This window comes from Hemicordylus capensis, chromosome 6 (genome assembly GCF_027244095.1).
Source record: "Hemicordylus capensis ecotype Gifberg chromosome 6, rHemCap1.1.pri, whole genome shotgun sequence".
NCBI classification, from domain to species: Eukaryota; Metazoa; Chordata; class Lepidosauria; order Squamata; family Cordylidae; genus Hemicordylus; species Hemicordylus capensis.
Window position 1 is genome coordinate 120,916,071 of NC_069662.1, and position 23,309 is coordinate 120,939,379.

The 23,309-nt window shown below is 43.3% G+C and overlaps 2 protein-coding genes across 10 annotated transcripts in view; one reads left to right on the forward strand and one right to left on the reverse strand.

The window, feature by feature from the left end:
• ABCB5 (ATP binding cassette subfamily B member 5) overlaps positions 1-17,688 on the reverse strand; it is a 106,581-nt gene extending 88,893 nt beyond the window's left edge. For 5 of the 7 annotated variants that reach the window (XM_053265975.1, XM_053265978.1, XM_053265971.1 and 2 more), the window contains exon 1: positions 8,662-10,104. The gene's annotated coding sequence lies outside the window, so the exon portion shown is untranslated. Of the gene's footprint in view, positions 1-6,142; positions 6,736-8,661; positions 10,105-17,628 lie in introns of those variants that run through there. The other 2 variants (XM_053265976.1, XM_053265972.1) reach the window with 2 other exon arrangements.
• On the forward strand, positions 1,161-10,343 carry LOC128331926 (uncharacterized). 3 transcript variants are annotated; one of them, XM_053265981.1, is made up of 10 exons: positions 1,161-1,289; positions 1,738-1,886; positions 2,107-2,177; positions 4,963-5,085; positions 6,174-6,253; positions 6,732-6,837; positions 7,461-7,556; positions 9,124-9,234; positions 9,915-9,966; positions 10,077-10,343. In XM_053265981.1, coding segments are annotated over exons 1-9 (780 nt in total). In that variant the 5' UTR covers positions 1,161-1,287; the 3' UTR covers positions 9,957-9,966; positions 10,077-10,343. The 3 variants fall into 3 exon arrangements, with proteins under 3 accessions (XP_053121956.1, XP_053121957.1, XP_053121958.1); XM_053265982.1 differs by having other exon boundaries at positions 10,080-10,343; XM_053265983.1 differs by lacking the exon at positions 4,963-5,085.
• Positions 17,689-23,309: the final 5,621 nt, after the last annotated feature.

The following is a 23,309-nucleotide window of genomic DNA, read 5'->3' on the forward strand; positions in this document are numbered from 1 at the left end:
ATGAGGAAAGAGGGGTAGACAAGGGGTCAGTTCCCCCTCCTGGATTAATTTTATGCATACCAATTTTATTTATATAATTTATGTATAGATTTGTGTGGATATACTTTGCCCTCCTCACTCCATGGAAAAATTCTTGTGGAAAGCCATGAACTAGAGTCTTATTTCTTGGCAGTGGGCAGTAGAATCTCAATGAGGGCTTAATGCATTCCTACGTCCACTCAGAAATTCCGTGCCTTTGGCTGACCATTCAGAGGGAACCAATTATCATTCTCTTGTCCCCTGTTTTAGTGCATCCCAAATTTCCTTAAGCACTTTAAAAAACCAAATTTTAGAACTAGGGATCATGAAGAATGAGGGGGAGCATTAGTGTCATTATTGAATGTGCACTGCACTTTATTTTTATTTTTTATTTTTTAAAAAAAGGCTTTTCAGTACTCATGAAAAATCCAAATGGGCTGAGCAGCACATGTTCTCCCACAGTCTAAACCTGTGTTAATGTCACTCAGTCCATTGACAAAGCAATCTGACAGTCAGTAAAGTCAATGCAACAAGACAGCTTGTGCAGCCGCAGTTCATCTGCAAGGCAAGCTGGATACTTTTCAGATCTGTGTCTGTCTAGGTTTGCGGCTCTTTGGGTACATGTGACTATCAGGAGAAAATAGCAAAGGCTGCGTGTTTTCTCTGGATTCAATTTGCGTTAGAAATTAAAATGAAGATCAAGGCAGGTTGTGAATCACATCTAGACTTAAGCAGCATCCTGTTAATGTTCTTGGACATCTCAGTGGCATTTGATACCTAGACCATAGAATCCTTCTGGGTCACCTTGCAGGAATGGTTTGGGGGGACACTATGTTTGGGAGGCTCTGTTAGTTCCTGGAAGGCAGGTCTGAGAAGGTGGTATGCTGGGGAACTGCTGCTCTGCCCTTTGGTCTTGGCCTTATGGGGAATCACAGGGCTCTTTCTTGTCCCCCATGGTTTTCAGCACCCATATGCAGCTGCCGAGTGAAGTTGTCTGGATAAAAAACCTCATTAAAAATTCAACATTGAGACTCAAAGGAAACCACATGAGACTGGGCGGGGGTGGGGGGAGCCCAGTTAGTAAGGTAACTGTGACATCACCCTCTGTGACATCACCTCCCCTGTGACATCACCCTCTGCATTCTCAGCTGTCAGATGGCCAGTAGTACTTTGCTGGAAGAGAGTCTTGATACTCTACTCTTCCCTTTGGCCTTTTTTCTATCATTGCTGAATTTTGATAGCAAGCAAGACAGAGAGAAATAGATAACTATGTAAGTAGGATTTCTTAAAGGTTTCTACCATCTCATTCTATATTTAGCAATGACATTTTAGGGCAGTCCTCGGCACCTCCTCCTAGCCACCTTTCCAAGCCAGGACAGGGTGCTGAGAGAGAGAGATGGTGCCCAGGACCAGTCTAAAACTGAATACTGCTAGTAAAACAGTTCATCTTTTCCTTTGTATATGCCCCATCTCTGCCCCTGACCCTGGTGTGAGGAGGGAACCTTCCCCCCTGTGCAGAGAGAGCTCTCAGTACAGTTTGAAAGATCAAATTGCCAGCAATTCAGACAGTCCAGATCCTTCTCTCCAATTATTTTTTGCCCATTAAAGTGAATTCATGTAATGTCTGGAGCCTTGAATATTCCCAAGCTGAATGTTGACACACAGAACAAGCGGATTGTGTAAGCTCTATTTCTCATCTCCCCCCACCCTATGTTCTAGGCATAGACACCTGAGGTTCTTCTTTAGAAAGAGGAGTGTCAAAGTTGTCCCTTTCAAGGGGCAGGGTGACAGCACTGTAAGAGAAGATGTATCTGCATTTAGAAAAGAAAGCAGAAGCACTGTGAAAGATCAGCATCCCATTGTGGAAGGTAATCACCCCATCAGCGCCTCCAAGAAAAGTTGTTTGAGGAGATGCATGGACTTTGGGGGAATTGTTGGAAGGGAAAATATGTCCTGGTTATTAGGGTGGTGGCCGAGCTGGTGATCAGACCTCTGCAACTGTTTCAGTGTCAAGAAGCTGGACCTCTTTTAAAGAAGTTATATTAATATCTTGCCTAACAGATGCTTCTCAATGTCATTTCCCCTCAGAATCAGCATGTAGAACCACTGAGTGTCATCCTGTCAGCAAGTTATGGGGAGAAAGGAAGAGTGGGAATAAGGTACACTTGCTCCCCCACACACATAGTAAAATTAATGCTAGTATGAAAACAAATGAGAGAGATTGGCTAATTGAATGCATGTGAGGGCTGGAAAGACCTTCAAACAGAACCCTTGGCAGCCCGCTGTGATCAATGTTATATTTTGCAGATAAAATCCCTTGTATCCATTCTGACTTGGATTCTAAGGGTTTTGTAGCACCAGAACCGGATGTTGCCAATGTACTGTCTGGTCTTGTTATATTGGATGGTTTTCAGACTGTGTTGTCTGAGAAGGTGAACAGGCTGCTTGGAACGCTGAGGCCTACCTCGTGTATGCTTGATCCTTGCCCTTAATGGTCAGTGAAAGCTGCTATGGAGGGACTGAGTCCATGGGTGATGGAGGCGGTAAATGCCTCTCTGAACCATGGTGTGGCGCCCCTTCAGCTGAAGGAGGCAGTCCTTAGGCCCTTCCTAAAAAAGCCCTCATTGGACCTAGATAATTTAAATAATTTTTGACTGATTTCTAACCTCCCCTTCTTGGGCAAGATGTTGGAGAGGTGGTGGTGTCTCAGCTCCAGGCAGTCTTGGATGAATTTGATTACTTAGATCCTTTCCAGTCTCACTTCTGGCCTGGATATGGGACAGAAACTGCCTTGGTTGCCCTGGTGGATGGCCTATGCCAGGAGACAGACAGAAGGAGTGTGACTCTGTTGATTCTCCTGAACCTCTCAGCGGGTTTTGATACCATCGACCGTGGTATCCTTCTGGGTCATTTCTCCTGTAGGAATGTGCATGAACCAGGGTTCAAGCACGTTTTGGGCAGGGAGACTGGGAACTTGAAAGAACAGTCCTTACCTTCTCTCCGCTGCCCCATGCAGCTACCTGCTGAAGCGGTGTGCATCCTAGAAGCCCTGTGCAGCGTCAGCATGCACATGGCACCGGCATATGGCCCCCTATTCTCCGGCTTGGGACATGGGGACACGGTTATATGGTGGCTCCACTCCTACCTGGAGGGTCATACTCAGAAGGTGGTGCTGGGGGACACCTGCTCTACCCCTTGGCCTTTGGCCTATGGGGTGCACAGAGATCTATTCTGTCCCCTATGCTGTTTAACATCTACATGAAAGCTCTGGGAGAGGTTATCCATGGGGGTGGGCTGCAGTGCCATCAATATGCTGATAACACCCAGTTCTACCTATCCTTTAAGTCAGCAGACACCAGGAAGCCAGTGGATGCTCTGAACTGGGGTCTGAAGGCTGTTCTGGACTGTATGGCAGCAAACAAGCTGATATTTAATGCAGATAAGATAGAAGTGTTCTGGGTTGGTAAAACTGATCATCTGAGTAGTGAAGTAAATCTGGCCTTGGGCGGGGTCACGCTCCCTTTGAAAGACAAAGTCTACAGCTTGTGGGTGTTTCTGGACCCGCCACTGTCCTTGGAGGAACAGGTGGCAGAGATGTGCAGAGGTGCTTCCTACCAGCTACTGCTGGTATGCCAGCTGCTACCCTACTTAGAGAAGTCAGACCTGACTTCAGTCACTTGTCACTCATGACCTCAGTCACTCATCCAGATTGGACTACGGCAATGCACTTTATGGGGCTGTACTTTAAGATGGTTCAGAAGAGTCAGCTGGTCCAGAACACTGTTGCAAGGATGCACGTGGGCACAAGTTGCACCCATCCTGCAGCAGCTTCATTGGTTATCAGTCCACTTCCAGGCTAGATTAGGTGCTGGTCTTGACCTTTAGAGCACTACACGGCTTGGTGCCAGGGTACCTGTTGGACCGCATTCACTCATATGAACCTGCAAGAGCCCTCTGCTTGGCATTGCTCATGGCCCCACCACTAACAGAGATCTGTTGGTGGGGACTAAAGACAGGGCCTTTTCAGTTGTGGCCCCTTGGCTTTGGAACACCCTCCCCTGAAGAACTTTGCCATGCTCCCTACCTCAGTGTTTTTTTTTAAATCAATTAAAACACATCTTTTAAAGAGGCTTCTTAATGTTTTATCTGCTGCTTACATCTGGTTGGTTTTTTTAGTTTTTATGGTTCTCAGTTTTTAGCTTTTTATTAATAACTTTTAATTTGAAACTTTTTTTAAAATGGTAATTTTAAATGTGGTTTTAGCCTGGTCTTTTAACTTGTTTAACTGTATCAATCTTTTATTTTACATTTATCTATTTTATTAATGTTGTGAGCCATGCTGAGCTGTAGTGTACTGGAGTGGCAGCGTATAAATATTGCAAATACATACATAGATAAATAGATATATACATACATACATACCTTCTGGATGGCCATAGGAATGCATTCTGTTTCCAAATGGCTGTTGGACTGCATTCAGCCAAAGGAGATTGGACGCTTATACAGTGGCTATTGGGGACAATCCCCAATTGCCAAAGAGAAAATTATAGCCCTTTCGAATAGTCTCTGAATGCATTGTGATGGGTTGTGATTCTGCAATCAGAACACCTTGAGTAAAGTTATAGAAAAGACTTTTCATTCTACTTTCACCATTTGAAAGTAGAAATGTTGGCATGCTTTTATTCTGAGGTTTGTGGGTCAAGTGCAGTATGCCACCCTGTCCCAATGACTTTCTAAGGCAATTTGGAATGATAAGCTTTATTCTGGTGGGGTTATTTTTTCAGCCATTTGAGAATGTCAGCTGGGTGTGCTTCAGTGATGGAAGAATAGAAGGGATCAGCCTTCCAATTTCATCCTCAATTACTCTGGAAAGGATGCTCAAACAATTTTGGTAATATAGAAATGTTCTTCTCTGTCTAATGGTCTGATGGTTGCAACTTCCAGGGCATTGATATCTTCATAAGGTTCCTTGATGCTGTGAATGCTGAATGTATGACAACAGGGAAAGATGGCAGGGAGACTCTGGGCCTCCATTACTCTAAAGCGGACATGGTGGAAACACTTGTGGTGAGTGACAATCAGCACCAGAACACCATTGGGAAGGTGACAGCTGACTGAAAGGCAAGAGAGGCCCTGGGACTGAATTTTGGGGAAATTCTCTGAATGTAAATTTATGGGTCTGCAGACAGAAAGAATATGCAGTTATTTTGATTAAAATCAACAAATACCTATTCAATAAAAATCTACTGGGGAGTTGTAATTTCTGCTCTGAGGTAGGGGTGTGCAGGCTGGCTTGGTTCGAGCTGGGCCCAACGTTGAACCAGCACAGCTCAACAGCTTGGAGTCTAACCAGACCAGCCTTGGCTGGTCCAAGTTCGAACTGACCTGAGCCTGGTTTGAACCGAGCCAGTTCAGAGCTCTACTGGTAAAAGGGAAAGCAGTGAGGATTCCCCTTTACCAGTAAAGGGACTCGGGGGCTTTCCTAAACCTAGAGGGGGTGGGAGGGGAGTCATTTAGTACTTAAAGGTAATAGCATCAGTGGTGGCGGTAGTAGGCGGTGGGGGCTCCCCCCATCCCCGCTGGCCTCCCTCTGTGCATGCACAAAGGCCATTTGCATGGCCACATTGTATGGTCATGCAAATGGCCTCTATGCATGTGTGGAGATCACTAAAATGGCCTCCATGTGTGCGCAGAGGCCTGAATCAGGCCTGAGCAGGCTTGAACTGGGCCACCACAAGCCTGGGCGACTCTGGGGGAGGCTGACGGGGGTGGGGAGCTTTTTCTATGCCAGCCACACACCTGACCATGGCCACTGCTGCTAGTACCTGTAAGTACTAACTGACTCCTCTCCCACACCCTCTAGGTTTAGGGAAGACCCCCTGCCCCTTTACTGGTAAAGGGGAATCCTCACAGGATTCCCCTTTACCAGTAGAGCTCCAAACTGGTTCAGACTGGTTCAGCGGTCAAACCAAACCAGGTCCCAGTCCAGTTTGAAGTGGCAAAACCGGTTCTGTGAACACCTCTACTCTGAGGAGCTTAGGATTGGCATCTAAACAGAGTTTCAGAAAACCTGATGGGAAGTGTGAAAATGAGTTTGGAGTAACCATGGGGAATCGACTCTCACCTGCTTTCTTTTGCCCCTTGGTCTCTCCCAGGAAGCTATGGAGGAGTTCTCTAATCACCCACTGGCCGTCTTTATATTTACGAGCTGCATGTCCACCATCTCCAACTTAAGGTATGTATTTTTAGACTGGGCGAGGTTGATCGGGTTTATCTATTCTTTATAAGTAAGTATTAGCGAGGTTGTCTCTTGGCAAAGGAAGGAGAACACAGATTATACAGGAAAGCAAACAGAATAGTCAGAAGCATGATGAAGAGTCTATAAAAGAAGGGATTGCTTCAGATCAGCTCCAGAAGGGATTGGGCAAAGAACTAGCAGCAGTAGCCCTTTAAGAGACTCTGAGAGTGTCCAGAATGAAGCATTCCATCCTTAATAGGCAGCCCTTGCCTTTTACAACAGTTTCACTCCAGAAACCTACCTTCTCAGCATGTTTTAGAGCCTGAAGCCCTGTGCCTGGCAGCAGCCTTCCTCTGGCTTTTGCAAACTCCTGTCCTGTTGGAGGGTGCATCAATTGCCTTGATTGCAAGTTAATATGGATGGCTATCCCTCCACTCACGTTGCATTTTCTCATACTTTCCCTTTGTCCTGCCAGCAAATTCAAGCCTCCCCTAAGTCCTGAGCTTGAGTCACGTGTGCTTTGTGCAGTGATCAAGAGAGTGATTAGCAGTGATATACGAAGGATGGATGTCTGCAGCCAGGTACGTTCTGATTGAACTTCCATACTGTAGCAAATTCACCTGGTAGGTCTTTGTGTGGCATCTGATTATTTGTCTCATTTGCACTGCTGTGCCTCAGTTGAGCTTGAGCATTTGGTCAACTGTATATCCCAGATAGGGATATACAAATTGATTCTTATTCAAATCAATTTGACTCGAATCTGGGTGATTTGACTAATTAGAATTCAAATCGAATCATCCCTTATAAGGGCAATTTGATTTGAATTTGTTCCGTTTTTTCAAAATTTGATTCGAATTCTATTCGAGAGACATTTGGCACCTTTAAAAAACCATTCAGGCCCCGATTGGTTAAAAAAGGCACCGAAAAAGGGTTGAATCGATTCAATTTTGATTCAGATTTTGGACTAGATTCAAATTTGATTTGAATTTGAAGTGAACAGAAAAATTCGTTTCATGCACATCTCTAGCCCCAGACAATAGAGGAAGATGTAGTAGCACTTCCAGCTTTTTGTCATGTATACATGGATCCATTTCCAGTGAAGTATCTTGCTTTGAGTGGTTCTCTGCTGCCTGTTGGTGGACATGTTGTGTCAGGGCCTGGGTAGAACCCAGAAACTGCACACTGGCTTTCTGTTTCCCTATAGACAATGTATAAAGATGCCTCAGCAGCATTAATGATAATGCTACAAAGACTGCTGGAAGAGAATCCAACCACTGCACATCTGCTGCACATTCTGGAGGTAAGTCTTTGAAGAAACTATAAAAGGTATAACTGGAAAAGTAATATTGCCCAAACAAAATTGGGTACTTTGAAACTATTTGAGTGAACTTACACTTCCATGTTTTTAAAAAATCTAGTTACTTATTACCGGCATCACCTAAATTTTATGTTGCCACTAACTGAAAGAAGAGTAGGCCAAGGATAAAAGATTGGTTTCAGAAAATTTGGTAAATTATAATCCAATGTAAGTTCTCTTCATAAATTTAAGTTTCTTTAAATATTAATTACCAATGTCTCTATATAGCAAGTTGGATCCGTTTCCTAAATTGCATTGATATATCAAAACTATCTTACAAAAGATCTGACAGATTAAGTATTATTTTTAGATTATATTACCATAATATAGACTTAAATGTTTTAACATGACTGCAGAAACAGAAATTTTTAACAGCCTTCTTTAATGCCATCTGGACTGATTGTAATTGCTCATTATTGATGTTTCATTTATTTATATTGTTACTTGATATATTTGTCGTCACTGAAGAATGAGTCTTAAAAGTTTACAAAAATAGTTTACCAAAAAAAAGGGAAGAAAATGTAGTGGTGAATATTCCATTCTTTAAAACGAAAGAGTGGTCCCACATGCAGCCTGGCTTGACTTAGCACCTGCTCATATCTCATTGGTGTAGCAGAATTTCTCACCATTCACAACTGGAGCTCTTCCTCTAATGGCAGACAAACTTTACAAAATGCCAGATCTCTTGCAATGTTATGCTGAGCAACATGAACACGAACTAAATAAAGGCCTATGGATAAAATATTGAATGGACAGATAATTGAACACACGAAAGAAATGTAGGAGAGAATTCACCAAGTATGTTCCTCATTTGTATGAGCATAGTGAGTCTAGCAGAGACTCCTTTTCTCCCCTAGAAAAACAGGACCACTTTATACACTTCCAGAATCATGGCAAAGTTCCATGGATTGTACCCTGTTAGGCTGCAGGTATAACAAGATTGGAAACTGTATTTACCCAAATCAGACAACTCTGAATGTAAGACAACGCCCCCCCCCCCCCAGCCCATTTAAAAATGTAGATTAAATATAGGCTATACTGTATTTACCTGAAATTCTTGAAAGGAATTTAAGATGTCCCCCCGATTAGCAGCAGCAGTAGTAGGTAGTAGTGGGAGGAGGAAGAGGAGGAAGTGGAGGAGGAGAGAAAAATAATAGAATTATAACTGGGCATAGAAACTATGATATTAGGAATATGAATTTGACCTTATCTTCTCCCCATTGTTACCTAGAAGGACTCCCCCTGCCAAAAAAAGTGGGGAATTCATGCCTGCAGCTGGAAGTGGCACCATCCAGGCAAACTTAACCACTTGGTATTGGTTAATGTTTCAATGAATGGCCCTCAAATTCTGGCCAGAGGATGTTTTTAGAACTGCTCCCTTCCTGGAAAGCAGAGCCTATTTGCAGTGGTTTGGACACAAAATCATTCATAGGCACAGGTAGCATGGCAGGAGCATTGTGTCCTTTCTGTACCCAATAAAATGTTTCTGAGGTGCCACTTCTTTTCACAGCACTTCAAAGGATGGATTCTGTCCAGAGTAGTACAGGAAAAAGCTGAGGCCATCAAAGCTACAACTCATCTCCAAATTGTAGCCTTTTATAATTTAAATGTGCTGTACGATGTAAGTATCTTTCTTTGCAGTATGACTTGGATTTACAGGGGTGCGGAGCCCTGAGTTGGAAGACAACTATGAAAATGGGCCAACTGCCATTGTTCCTTCTTTTTGAGGCACTTCACTGCAGGAGAACCTTCATGGAGATGGCATTGCAGGCCATTTCTAACTGCCACTGGGAATAGTTTGGTGTGGCTGGGATCCTCCTAGTCCAGGGTTTCTTAACCTTGGGCCCCCAGATGTTGTTGGAGTACAACTCCCATCATTCTCAGACATGTCCTTTGTGGCTGAGAACCCTGACCTAGTCTACTCCCTCCTCAGAACCTTCCTGGTTAAGCTTGCAGGGGTGGAGAACAGCATATTCACAGAGAACAGCCAGTGTGGTGTAGTGGTTAGAGTGCTGGACTAGGACTGGGGAGACCCGAGTTCAAATCCCCATTCAGCCATGAGACTTGCTGGGTGACTCTGGGCCAGTCACTTCTCTCTCAGCCTAACCTACTTCACAGGGTTGTTGTGAGGAGAAACTTAAGTATGGAGTATATTGCTCTGGGCTCTTGGAAGAAGAGCGGGATATAAATGTAAAAAATAAAATAATAATAATAATAAATAATAAAATATTTTAAAGTCCCAGGCCTTTGCTGAGAATTAAAAGTTACTGATCTTCTGGGTCATTTTTCATACCTTTGTAGGTTCATGAAATGCGAGACCACCATAAAAGGCTGTGGACCTAAAGAGAACAATGTAAGAGACGTTTTCTTTCTTCATTCCTCATTCTCCATATCTCCCAGTTCCCATTTGAATGTCATTTGTTGCAATGGTTTTTTCTAGCATTTCTGTGTTTTTCTCCCCAGAAGGGAGGTCCAGATTCTTCCTGCCATTCTACCGTGCTGCCTTGCATAGCATCAAGGAACCAAATGATGACATCAGCAAGCCATACCATCTTGGCTGAAGGGTTCCAGCTGTTCCAGCCCTGTTTCTTTGCCTGAGGCACAATAAGACCCGCTTACCTTTTACAGAGGAGGAAGAAACTGCTGTACCATCTTGATGAATGTCACTCAAGACTAGTGTTTCTACTGTTTCTGCTGTTTTATAATTATCAATGCTTCTATTTTTATTTCTTTTGTTGTTGTTGTTACTGTTTACTATATTTATTCATTATCCTAATTTTCCCAATTTGTTTTTTTATTTTGAAAACACACACACACACACACACACACACACACACACACAGATTTAATTATGTAAATATTCTGTCAAGAATTGATTAATGAACCGAAGGGATCATGAAATTGTGGATCTCCTGTCCGTGGGACTTAAAATGTACAATGGTTAATGATGAACTTGGACACCATAGTATATGACTGTAGAATCACACATAATGGATACCATCTGGTTAAGATAAGACTTGCAACCACAACCCACCTCTGTAGGGATGAAGGACCCATTAGGTTGGTCCACCCGAGAAGATTATTGGACCCTATGGGGTTCCAAGAAGCCTTGGAAGGGTTTCGAATTGGCTCTGCCAGTGATTCTATTGATGCTCTGGTACAAATTCAGAATACTATGAATTTTATATCACCATAGTTCTCAAAGTGGTTTACATAGAAAAATAAATAATACATAAATAGGATGGTCCCCTATCTCCAAAGGGCTCACAATCTAAAGGGAAACATAAGGTAGATACCAGCAACAGCCACTGGAGGGATGCTGTGCTGGGGTTGGATGGGGCCAGCTGCTCTCTCTCTGCTAAATATAAGAGAATCACCACTTCAAAATTGTCTCTTTGCTTAGCAGTTTATGAACTCACTAGGATCTTAGACACAATAGCTCCTAAGCGTCCTCTCTGACCTGCTTCAAAATTAGCCCTATGGTATTTAAAATAATGGGAGCTGAAGTGGCGAGTAGATGATTAGAGTGCAAATGGGAAAAGATTCAACTTGGACCCAACAGGTTACAACATAGAGCACATCTGAAGATCTATGCTCTGGCAATACGTGTGGTAAAGAAGCAATTATTTTCTGCCTGCTTTGCATCTGTAAGTTCACATCCAGTGGAATTGTCTAGGGTTGTGACAGGGCTAATATGACCCGCTCCACCTTCAGTCCAAATTTACAACCATCAGTTTACCCACTAGGATGCTTTTAATGATTTTTTCATGGACAAAATATCGCGTATGCGGGCCAAACGGGATTCTTCAATTAGGGCAGAGTATGCTATGAAGGTATCCAGCAACTCCTCTTATGTGGTCAGACAGGCTCACTTTCAGTTTGTGACTCCTGAAGACATGGACAAGCTGTTTTGTACTGTGTGTCCTACCACCTGCTCTCTTGATCCTTGCCTAACTTGTCTTGTCTTATCTAACAATCACAGCACAGGTTAGTCACCCTTGGCTGACTGGCACACCAACCACACCACCTGGGAGAGATGAAAGGGGATTTGGGGGCTCCCAGGGTGTGTGGAGGCCCTGGAGGACGTCTGCCCAGAAGTCCAGGGGTAAGAGTGCCTCTACCTGTGGAGATGCAAACAGACTGGAGATTAACAGCATTCCAGTCTTTCTCTGCAGTCCCAGTGGCAGAAGAGCAGGGGAAGGGCACAATTTCTTCTGTTCCCTCCCACCAGACTGAATTTTTACATCCAGGAATCTGCGCCTGAGGGCTGTGCAACCTCCAGAAATCAGATCCCTGGAAACAAACACTTGATCTTAAGGGAGAAGAGAGGAGCAAAAATCATGCCCTTCTGCCACTGCTTTGCCACAGGTGGGGCCGCAGGGAAACACTGGACTGCCATTAAGCCCCAGTCTTTTTGCATCTCCACAGGGATACTTCTGCATCTCATAGCTCTGTGGGGAATGTCAACCTGTGCATCTAGATTTCCTGTCATATTGATTTGCAGGTAATTGCTTCTTTTGGAGCAAATTTCCATTTGGGGGCAATTTGGGTGGCAAAAAATGGAGCCAGGAGAAAGTACTAACATGCTGTGCCAGCCTGGAATGCTGGCTGAAAGAAAAGGACCACTTCTGGGATAAGCATGCCTTCTGAAGATGTATCCAGCATCATATGTAGTTTGTGTTGACAAAGTTGGCTCTGATGAACGAAGTTTGTACACTTTGTATGTGTTTTTGTGTGAATGAATATACCGGCATTTATGATAAAAGTGAACATGGGTACAGGCTCCTCAAAAACATGGTGCAGAAAGGAAGTGTACTGCTATACCTGTGTTCAACATACCGTGAATAATTGTACCTGTGTATACTCTACACACCAGGTCTGCTCAATTTAGCCCCACCATCTGTTTTTGGACTACAACTCCCATAATCCCCAGCCACAGTGGCCAATAGCCAGAGATTATGGTAGTGGTTAGAGTGCTGGACTAGGACCGGGGAGACCCGAGTTCAAATCCCCATTCAGCCATGAGACTTGCTGGGTGATTCTGGGCCAGTCACTTCTCTCTCAACCTAACCTACTTCACAGGGTTATTGTGAGGAGAAACTTAAGTATGTAGTACCCGCTCTGGGCTCCTTGGAGAAAGAGCGGGATATAAAATGTAACAAACAAACAAACAAACATCTACAGAAGGGCCAAAGTTGAGCAACCCTGATCTACATTCTGTATGTGTATTGAACATAACATATGGATAGGGCTATAGGCTTCATTCTTATCCACAAAGCCTTTCTCACTTAAAGCTGAAAACCACCTAATACAGAATGGAAGAACAGGAAGAAAAGTTAAGGGGAAATGCTCTTTTCATCTCTTATCCCTACAATATAACGTTGCCAGTGCTGGCCCATGACATTTTGCTGTTCTCTCTTCCCTCCCTTGTCTTCCCCCACCGCTGTTTACAGTAAATCACACTCCTAATTCTTTTATTTAAAGAAAAGAGAAAAAACATGGTGATGCTATTCCACCTTACTCTATCTGCAGGCCATCCCTGGTGGTGGGGTGCTGAGTCGGCTACATGCTGCCCATGGCAACTAGCCCACCATCTGACAGCTGAAGCAACCTGCTTTACCCTGCTTAATGGTAGGGCAGGCCATGAACATTGCTACAAAAAGGTGAAGAGAATTGAGGCACAAGATTGAAAGTTCATGAAGCATAATCAGTGGTGCTCTTGCCCTTGGACTTCGGGGCCAAAGTCCAGGGCCTCCACACCACTTGCCCCCGCCCCAATTCTCTTTAGACTGTCCCGGGTGGTGTGGTCACTGCTGGCCTGTACTGCACTGGGATGCCGAGTGTGATTATGACCTGTGCAGGGTGCTTTAGCAACAGAGGGGGCGGCAGAGTGGGGAAACAAAAGCGTGGGATAAGAATCTGTTAAGTTGTTGAAATGTTTCTGCTAGTTCATATTTGCATAAATATACCCCAACTGTTACAAATATGGTGTGTGTGTGTGTGTGTGTGTGTGTGTGTAGGGGGATGATGCTTAACTTGCAGAAGGAGGGGGGCCTCCAGCATGGCAGGGGGCCCCCTAAGCCTTTTAGGTCCAGGCTCCAAAATTACCTAAATGCACCTCTGCTCTGACCATAATACTGTGTACTTCTTAAAAATTCCTGGTTGTTCTGTGTCCAAGATAAAACTGGCCTGGATATTAGGCAAAACAATTCCTGCATTCTCCAGGCTCATTCCAAAAAACAGGCAAACTCAGTGTGGGTGCCAGACTATAGCATCTCAACCATTTTAGTCGGTTTGAAAACACAGGCAGAAATAAATAAATATTCCCAAGGAGGTGAAGAAGACAAAGCACCTACATAAATCTAGAATATCACTGACAGAGATTCTGTGTGGAAACCAGGGCATACAGCCAATACAGAATCCCAGCAATAAAGCAGATTTTCAACAGACATAATCCAGCTACAGATGAATAAACAGCACTTGAATGAAAAACTGACTGGTTCAAGAGTGGAAGAGGAAGGATTCCATGATGAGATTCCCCAGAGAAACTGCAGTAACAAGAACTGTATAAAATGTAAGCAAATACTCCCACACAGACCTACAGTAAAACCAGATAGTTTAACGGTTCACATCCTAGTGAAGAGCAGATTTTAATGAAAATAATTACAAGCCACGCCAGTTTCCCAGAACGTTAGCTTCAGAGGTAAGGTTGGTGATAGTTTATTATCAGTTTTGTTTACTGGGAATCAGAGTTTATAATTGCCTTGGAAGAATTTACATAGCATAAGCCATTTGTTCTTAGTTACAAAGATAAAAAACTGAAAGTGTACAGAACATATGTACAATTATCATAAGGGATAGTCACTTGGGAAAAATGATATTCAAATTTAAAAAGTAAACGCCAATTTGCAGTTTCATTATGCAGTACCTCTTATTGTTTGCTGAGTGCACCAGAGCGATCACTGGGCCACACCTCAAAGAGCCTCAACATGAAACATCTGGTGAACAGATAGGCCATAGATGATGAAGCACGAATCCAGTTCTGAGGAAATTCTGCTGAGTCATGAGATTACTGACAGTACAGCAGTTTTCACTGCCTTAGCATTTGCCAGCAAGATTTGAACTACAGAAGGAAGACCAGGTGGGTGGGTGGGTGGGTAGGGGATCCCTTAATCCTACTTGACACATCTTGTTGAGAAACACCTGGATAGAGTCTGCAGTCCATTACAGACTGAAGTTGCACTAGAAGTTGGACCTGATGAATTAATTTTATTAAATTAATATCCTATGCATGGGTATTAAGGCTTCTAGATTATTTCCACTGTACCATGTCTACTCCAAATAAATAAATACATACATACATACATACATACATACATACACACACACACACATACTCCCAAGGCCATATAAACCTTTACAAACTATATTCTAGAACAGGCCTGCACAACTCAAATGACCTGGCGGGCCAAAACCAACTGTGACTTGGTTCATGGGGGCCGAGGTCAATTCCTAGGGTGCTGATTATTAGAGTAACACTTAATATCAATCAATCAACCAATCAACCAAATTAAAGAGAAATGAATTAAAAATGAATTAAAAATGAATTTAATCAATATTTAACTTTTGATGTTCTGGCAGACCAAGATTGATTTAAATTAATATGAAATAAGTTGAATTAAAATTCATTCTAATAATATAAATATTATACAATCTGTACAAAATACATAATAAAATGCATTGTTCTTCCTTTCCACCTCTGCCAAATCATCACACAAAACATGGAAGAGAACTTCTTCTCATAATTTTAGAAAAGAAGGGAGGAGGGTAAAGAAAGATGGAAAGGATGCAGCAGGAGGCTTGGCGAGAGAGAGAGAGAGAGAATGGAGCAGTCTGTGTGTGTGTGTGTGTGTGTGTGTGTGTGTGTGAGAGAGAGAGAGAGAGAGAGAGAGAGAGAGAATGGCGCAGTCTTGGTGGGGGAGAGAGAGAGAGAGAGACTTAAGGGACTTAACTGTGCAGGCGCACCTTTCAGTTGGGAAGTAACGCTGGGCCAAATCGCAGGCCCGAGTGTCGCTCTGGTTTCTGCCGCTGTGTGCCACTGCTGCCATGAGGGAGGGTAAGGAAGAACACCCGCACCCCCGCAGCCATCTCCTCAGCCGCACAGCGGCTGGAATTTGGCGGCGGGGGGGGGGGGGTTAAGCAGCAGGGGGAGGAAGGGGAAATAGCCCCAGGAGCCAGGAAGAAAGGCCTCGCGGGCCGCATCCGGCCCCCAGGCCGCATGTTGTGCAGGCCTGTTCTAGAAGAAGCATTTTCTTCTTAAATGGCACACTGAGAATTCTTGGCTTATTCCCAAGTAGCTTTTGTTCACCTTGTATTTCACAAAGTCAGAAAAATGCCAGAGCTCCAAATTCTCCTTTTGTTTCCTTACAAGGTGCTCTGTGTGGCCTCTGTGTTTATTTAGTGTCAGATTCATATACCGCCTTTCATTAAAATAATCCCAAGGCAGTTTACAGTATCTTTGAAACAATGCAAATCTATTAAAAACTTAACACAAATATTAAATTTCAATATTAAAACAATACAAATCTATTAAGCATATGCACAATAAAACAATAAAATTCAACAATGTATAGAGCAGCAGCAACACAGAACATAGCCCTCATCTAAAAAGCCTGGGTATAAAATACTATGTTTTTACTTTCCTTCTAAAAGCGACTATGCCATCTGTATTGGGCAGGGCAATGGACTGAATTTGCTCCATTTGTTGCACATTGACTGCTAATTGTGTCTGCCTCTTCAATGTGATTTAAGTGGCATGCATGCTTTCCAGACATGTCCCCATGTATGATTTTCTGATGACTTGTCAAAGCAAAGGAGGACCACATTTTAAAAGGAGTCTTATATGTGCCGCAGAGGATTGCCATGTAACATTTAAAGGGGTGGAGAAGAAAGCAAGAGTTTCTTCATGTTAAATATAATGGCTGACACAACAAGGAAAATTATTCAAAATAGTCCCATTGCCTAACCTGTCAGTTTCATTTCAATGGGACTACTTTAAGTAATTTTCCTCATGTCCGCTTATTTATTTATTACTCTTGTTATTGAAAAAATATCCTACACTACAATAGTAGATGCAATGTTGTAGAAGGTATCAGAAAAAACATATGGCAAGCTCAGGGGCGTAGCAAGGTTGGAGTGGGCCCAGAGACAAGATTTTAAAATGGGGCCCCCCCACTCAAAGTCCAGGGCTTCCGCACACCCCAGGCCCCCAAGGATTTAAGTCTGATATTCCAAAATAAGTATGCTGCCTGGAAATACATTTCACTGAATACACACACGCACATGTCACAATATATAGAGATATACATTGAGTACTATACATTTGTTTTACTTTTAATGCCTAGAACACACTAGAAAGATGAATGATTAAAATGGGCCCCTCGCTGCAGATTAGCCAAGGAGACTTTCAACCATGCAGGGTGAGCCTATGTTTGTTTTCTCAGAATTCTGAACAAATTCAGTCAAGTTTGATTCCAGGAGGTTTTTCACAGGAGGCTTTTAAAGCCCTTTAACACACATCTCCTCTGGAATGGAGGTGCTGCATTCACATGTTGGCCAGATTTACCCTGAAGTCCCTGCAAGTTATTGGGGAGCAGTTCACACACAAGAAAAATAAAATAAAATAAAAGCAGAAGACATGCTTCACAGTTCTCACTCAGACCTTCTGGGTTGCAAAACAACTTGAACATAAGTGCATTTATAAATGAATGAATAAAATAAATATAATACTGTTTCTTCCAGAAGTTTTTGTAATTTTCTGCCATGAAACAAGCCACTTATAGGACTTTTTAGATAGTTTTTTTTAAGCCAGCAAATTTTCCAAGCTGTTTAAAAATAAATATTCAGAGACTTCTCAGTCCCTCCCCCCCATATCAAAGCCCTATGGCAAGCAGATGCCTATATATCCGGGTGGGGGGGTGGGGAAGGTAACCACAAAAAGGAGTTCACACTCTACCTGGCAGCAGGGGGTCTTCTGCTGCAGAGAACAGTGGAGGCCTCTCTGGCTGCCTCCTCCTTCCTGGCTTGCTTGGGCCCTACTCGAGTTCAGGATTCACAGAGGCCTACACCAGACCACCGTGGAAGCCCCGCCCACCCGCCGATCAGCTGAGAGGCGGGAGAAAAGGAGCTCTTTGCAGAGTGTCTGCTGCTCCATTGCCGGCCAGGAGAACAAGCTGGGGAGACGGCGAACAGGGCAAGTGGCTGAGGAGCCTTGGGGCTGGGCAAGGGGCAATGGGGAGTCACGTGAGGTGCCTCTGGGGGGCCCCTCCAGGCAGTGGGGCCCCCAGACAACTGTCTCCCCTTGCCCGATCGTTGTTACGCGCCTGGGCAAGCTATGGTGATTGTTGAATATGACCAATGATTTACCAGGAAAGAGTTGTGGCATACTCAGTTCATATTAGTCATGGTTTATAGCCATAGCCCCTTGGGCTGAAATCTCTTTAAACATTACTTTAAGGCAGTGAAAAACACCTAAGGAATTCAAAGCCTTCATAGGAAGTGGAGATATCACAGCTGGACCACACCTTTCAAAAGTAGTGGCTGACATCCAGACTAAATTACTCATGAGTAGTTCCATTTAAATTAATGGACCAAGTTAGTCATGCACTTTACCACCTAGATGCTATTGTGATATGAACATTCTAGAGAGCCATGTTGGTCCATTAGAAAAGAATTCTAAACCCAGAATCTGGAATACCTTTATTAGGACCTATCTTACAATTGTTTCATTTTAGTTGTTCCTAATAAAGGTATTATCAAATTGTGCTATAAATATACAGTTCCAGCTATCCACCAGTCAGAAGTAACATATCAAAAATCCAGGTTCACTCTTACTGTAAAATGTGAACATTTCCCATTATCTCATTTTCTGCAGTATTTCAGAGTAACAAAAAATAGAGGTAGCCTATCATTCAGTATGAGGAATAATGGGGTACGAATCATTCAGTTCACAAGGTCTGTAAGACAAACCAATAGGCACTTGCCAATAGCTATGTGCCCTATTTACATGACAACACTGATGGAAATGCCAGGAAATGTAGAACCAGCAAACGGAAGCATTTTTTCACACAACACATAATCAACTTGTAGAATTCTCTGCCACAAGGTGTTGTAACAGCCAACAACCTGGATGGCTTTAAGAGGGGTTTGGATAACTTCATGGAGGAGGGCTATAGGCCACCTCCAGCCTCAAAGGCAGATTGCCTCTGAGTACCAGTTGCAGGGGAGTAACAGCAGGAGGGAGGGCATGCCCTCAACACCTGCCTGTAGGCTTCCAGTGGCATCTGGTGGGCCACTGTGTGAAAGAGGATGCTGGACTAGATGGGTCTTGGGCCTGATCCAGCAGGGCTGTTCTTATATTCTTATGAAAGTATTGTCATGTAAATAGGGCACAGGGAAGTGTTTTATAATCCTATCAGTGTTCAGAATTTACAAAAAAATACTTGCATCTTTGAAATACACATCACTACTGGACTCTCTCTCTCTCTCCCTCTCCCTCTCAATAAAACTGAAGTTCTTGGGAATATGTGGAGATTATGCTGAGCAAACAATGTTTTCCACAATAAAAAGAACATCTAAAAATAAGAGTAACAGTGAAATGGAATGCTCTATAGAGATCTAACAATTCCTATTGAAATCCCTCTGTTCATTTGCAATAAAACCCAAACCCAGCAGAATAAAATCCTCTGGATTTGTTTTTATTCTTGTGGATAATGGGGACTGAAATTAGTTTTTGTGTACTGGAATTTGGGTGGGATGAGCTGCATAAATAAATTTCTCTCTCAAGATCCATGTGCCAGTGTTGTGCAATTGATTTAGTAGGTAGGGATGTGCACAAAACGAGTTTTTCCAGTTTCGTTCAAAGCCGAACCAGATTCGGATTGGTTTGTTTTTGTCCCCCTCCACACTGGAGCTCAGCTCAGCTTGAATTTCAGCCAGTTCGGAGCTGGTTCGAGGGGGTGGGGGGCTTCCCAAAACAATATATGAGTCAGAAAAATTGCTTATTCCTGGCGGCAGACGCGGCAGCAATGGGCGGGGGTCATTACCCCTATTTGTTCTTACTTGGAGAAGTGGAGATTTTGGGGCTGTTGTGGGAGGACAGAGTTTTGGTGGAATTGAGAGATATTTGGTGGCAGCTGTCACATCTGTCATGGCCCGCTCCCTTCCCCTTTTCTTTTTTTGCTTTTTCTCCCCTCAATTTTGTACAAGTGAAGGTGAGGAGTAATGCTACAGGTCTGGTGGAGTGAGATGATGAAATCCTGGGTACCACAAATCCAACTGTATTTGTGTGTGGGGGGAAGATAGGCTCCCCCGCTCTTCACTAAAGTAAAGGGTAAAGTTGTGCCGTTGAGTTGGTGTCAGCTCCTGACAACCACAAAGCCATGTGGTTTTCTTTAGTAGAATACAGGAGGGGTTTACCATTGCCATCTCCCGTGCAGTATGAGTTGATGCCTTTCAGCATCTTCCTATATCACTGCTGCCTGATATAGGTGTTGTCTGGGAAACATACCAGCCAGGATTCAAACCAGCTACCTCATGCTTCCTAGGCAAGTTACTTTCCTGCTGCACCATTACTAGAGACTTGGAAAAGAATATTCTTCACTTTTTAACATGGAAATAATTCAGATTCCCATATCTATTCATAGATGGCCCCTTGAGGGCATTTTAGCAAAGAATCCAGAAAATCCAGAATACTTAAAGAGGATACTTTGGGTGGGTGGGGGAGCAAAATAACATTTTGGGAAGAGCAGAGAAACAAAAGTCTAGAGGCCTAGACTCGGGACTTGGTTAACTTGCAATTCCAAGCACCTATAATATCTCTTTTAGCAAAATGAAAGAAGTCCTTAGGATCTTCTGTTTTGGCACTTCATTGTCTTCTAAAGGAGTATGATGTGGGGAGGGAGTACAATGAACAATTTCCGAAAATGATAGCATGATAATCAGTGAATATTCAAAGACAATTTAAAGCTCAGGAAAAATTTCTCAGAATTTCCCACCTCATATTCTGCCCTTGAGAATATACGGATAATATCTTGGGGCACATTTGTCCCAAGACTTGTGAGACTCACCTTATGCCTGCTTGATTCCTGCCCTTCCTAGCAAATTAAAGCAGGGGTGTCTGTGTGTCTGAGTGGGTGGAAAAGATTATTAATACTTCACTGCAAGAAGGTCTGTGGTACCATGAGACCTAAATGCAACCTTTAAAAGGTAGTACTAAGAACATTATTGAAGATGCCTTCATTAGATATCACCAAATTAAAATAAACGATCTGTCAGCATCAGATAATAGAATTTCTGGGGAAGAAACGTGTGTGTTGGGTGGGGGGGGGGGGACGACAGTTCAGTTCCAGGGATTCATGATAGATCATCTGGATCCTCTTTAATGTGGTTTAAAATCCTGTTTTGGGATTATGAGGGTTACCATAAGGTCCCCAGATATTGTTGGACTGCAAATGACGTTATGGCTGGGAATGACAGGAGTTGAAATTCAACAACACCTGGCAACTCAAGGTTGGGAAATGGGAACTCCTACCATAGTTGAAAACCTATGTCAGGAACTATACAAGAGTAGTGCATTCCTGTTTGTTCTGCTTTTAATACCACTCTCATGGTATCCTCCTGGGCTGGCTGCCAGAGATGGGTCATGAGAACTGTTGGCGCTGCCCTGTTGTAGCAGAGTAAGTTGCTAGCCCCCAATTCATATTGCAGCAAGAACACGCAGACACATGAGTAAAAGTCAAACGTAGATTGTATTGAAGTACAGGACACTCACATGATATGTAGTCTCAGCAGGTCCAGATACACATAGGTACAGTTACAGCAGGCACATAGGTAACAGCAGCCGGGTGGACCACAGTGGAGCAGCGTGGACCACTGTGGACAAGTGACTCATGCTTGAGCTCTATTGTTATACTAGCTTTAGCCAATCACATCTGGTCAGCACTCATGACCTTTTTACATATCCTAAATAGCTACACCTGTTGCCAGTCTCTCTACTTGCTGCAGACATTGACTTGCACTTTGTTTTAGTCGCCTTACAGCACCTTGCAGGAAATATATCCTGACAAGAACAGTGCTTTACAATGGTCCAAGTCATTCCTGGAGAATAGTTTCCAGAAGGTGGTGTTAGAAGACCATTAATTACTACTCCCTTGTCCTTTGGCTTGTGCCATTCCACAGGGTTTCTTCTTGTCCCCATGCTATTTAATGTGGGCCTGCTAGAGAAGCTTGATTGGCAATCTGGAGTGATACAAGAATGATATTGACATGAATAAACCATTAATTTGAACGAATGGAAATCATTAAAATACAAAATTGAATCTACTGGATAGGCTGGATGTCCATTTACTCTTTGCCTGTGGTTCTCACTATCATTTGTGTCAAAAGGCACAATATGTTGATATCTTATACCCGTACTTATTTAACAAAACAACTGCAGTGGGGTCCCACCCCAGACCCACTGAGCAGACCCCTCCCTGGTTACAGAGTGACTGAGAGACCAGCTCCCACTAAAGGGACTGATCCTCTAGGCTGGAAATAATTGCTGCCACCACCTTTACTTTAGGGTAGAGTCCTTACTCCCCCTCCCCTTGGATATCCTGGGCTGTGTAGACCCAGGCCATCCATCATCCAACTAGAATCAATAAAGACATCTTATAGGACAGGTACAATTGGTGACTTCTGGGCTCCAAAGTTCGTCATCGTGGTTCTAGGGAACTTTCCTCTCTTTTCTCACAGAACATTCCGAAACACTTTAACAGAGAGGGGAAAAAGATGTTTTAATTCTCTGATGATTGCTGAGAAACAGAAGGGTTGGGAATAGGAAAAACAAATTGGACTGTAGGATTCTCAGACACACTAGAAATAAAAGAAACAACCTAACACCTCTAAGAACCTTTCCTACCTCTATCTTCCTTAGATGGCAAGTCTTCCTTAAGGTATTTCGTATACTGTAGCTTTCTCTTCAGCTTTCTCAGTCTAGTCCTCCCAATGAAGACCTGGGAAGAGAGTGCAACTCCAGCCTTTTCTGGCTGCTTTCTCTTCAGCTTCCCGCAGACAGAACAAAACAGAAATTAGCCCCAATTAACTGAGCTATTAACCCCTTCTCCCCAAAAGAGAGGAGGGAAACCCTTTCAAATTTGATTAGTCTCAGGCTGGGCCTGGCTAGCAATCGCAGGGCTCCTGTGCAGTGTTCCCTCTAATTCGTTTCATCTGTGTGCAGAATGAGTTTTGTTCTGGGCAGTAGTAACAAGGCAGGCAGTATGTGTGCACATGCATTCAGAGTGGGGCCTTCCTAATTCAATCTGAGCAGGATCTAAAATTGAGCCAGCATGAGAATGCACACATGCACACACCTTAGAGTGAATACTGCTACAGTGGATTTCTAGGCCCTGTTAACCCCTAGCCACCCACTACAACAGTCCAATGCCTAAATACAGAATTTGGAAAATAGCAAAACCAAAAATCAATTATGTTTACCCATACATATTTGTCCAAATAAGCAGATTTGAATATCTGATGTTTTGAATATATAATTCTGGAGCTCAGGCATATGAACATAAGGCTTTCAAAATGCTACATTTATTTCTAGCAAATGAATAACACTTATGAATTATATAATGTGCAGGATTACAACCA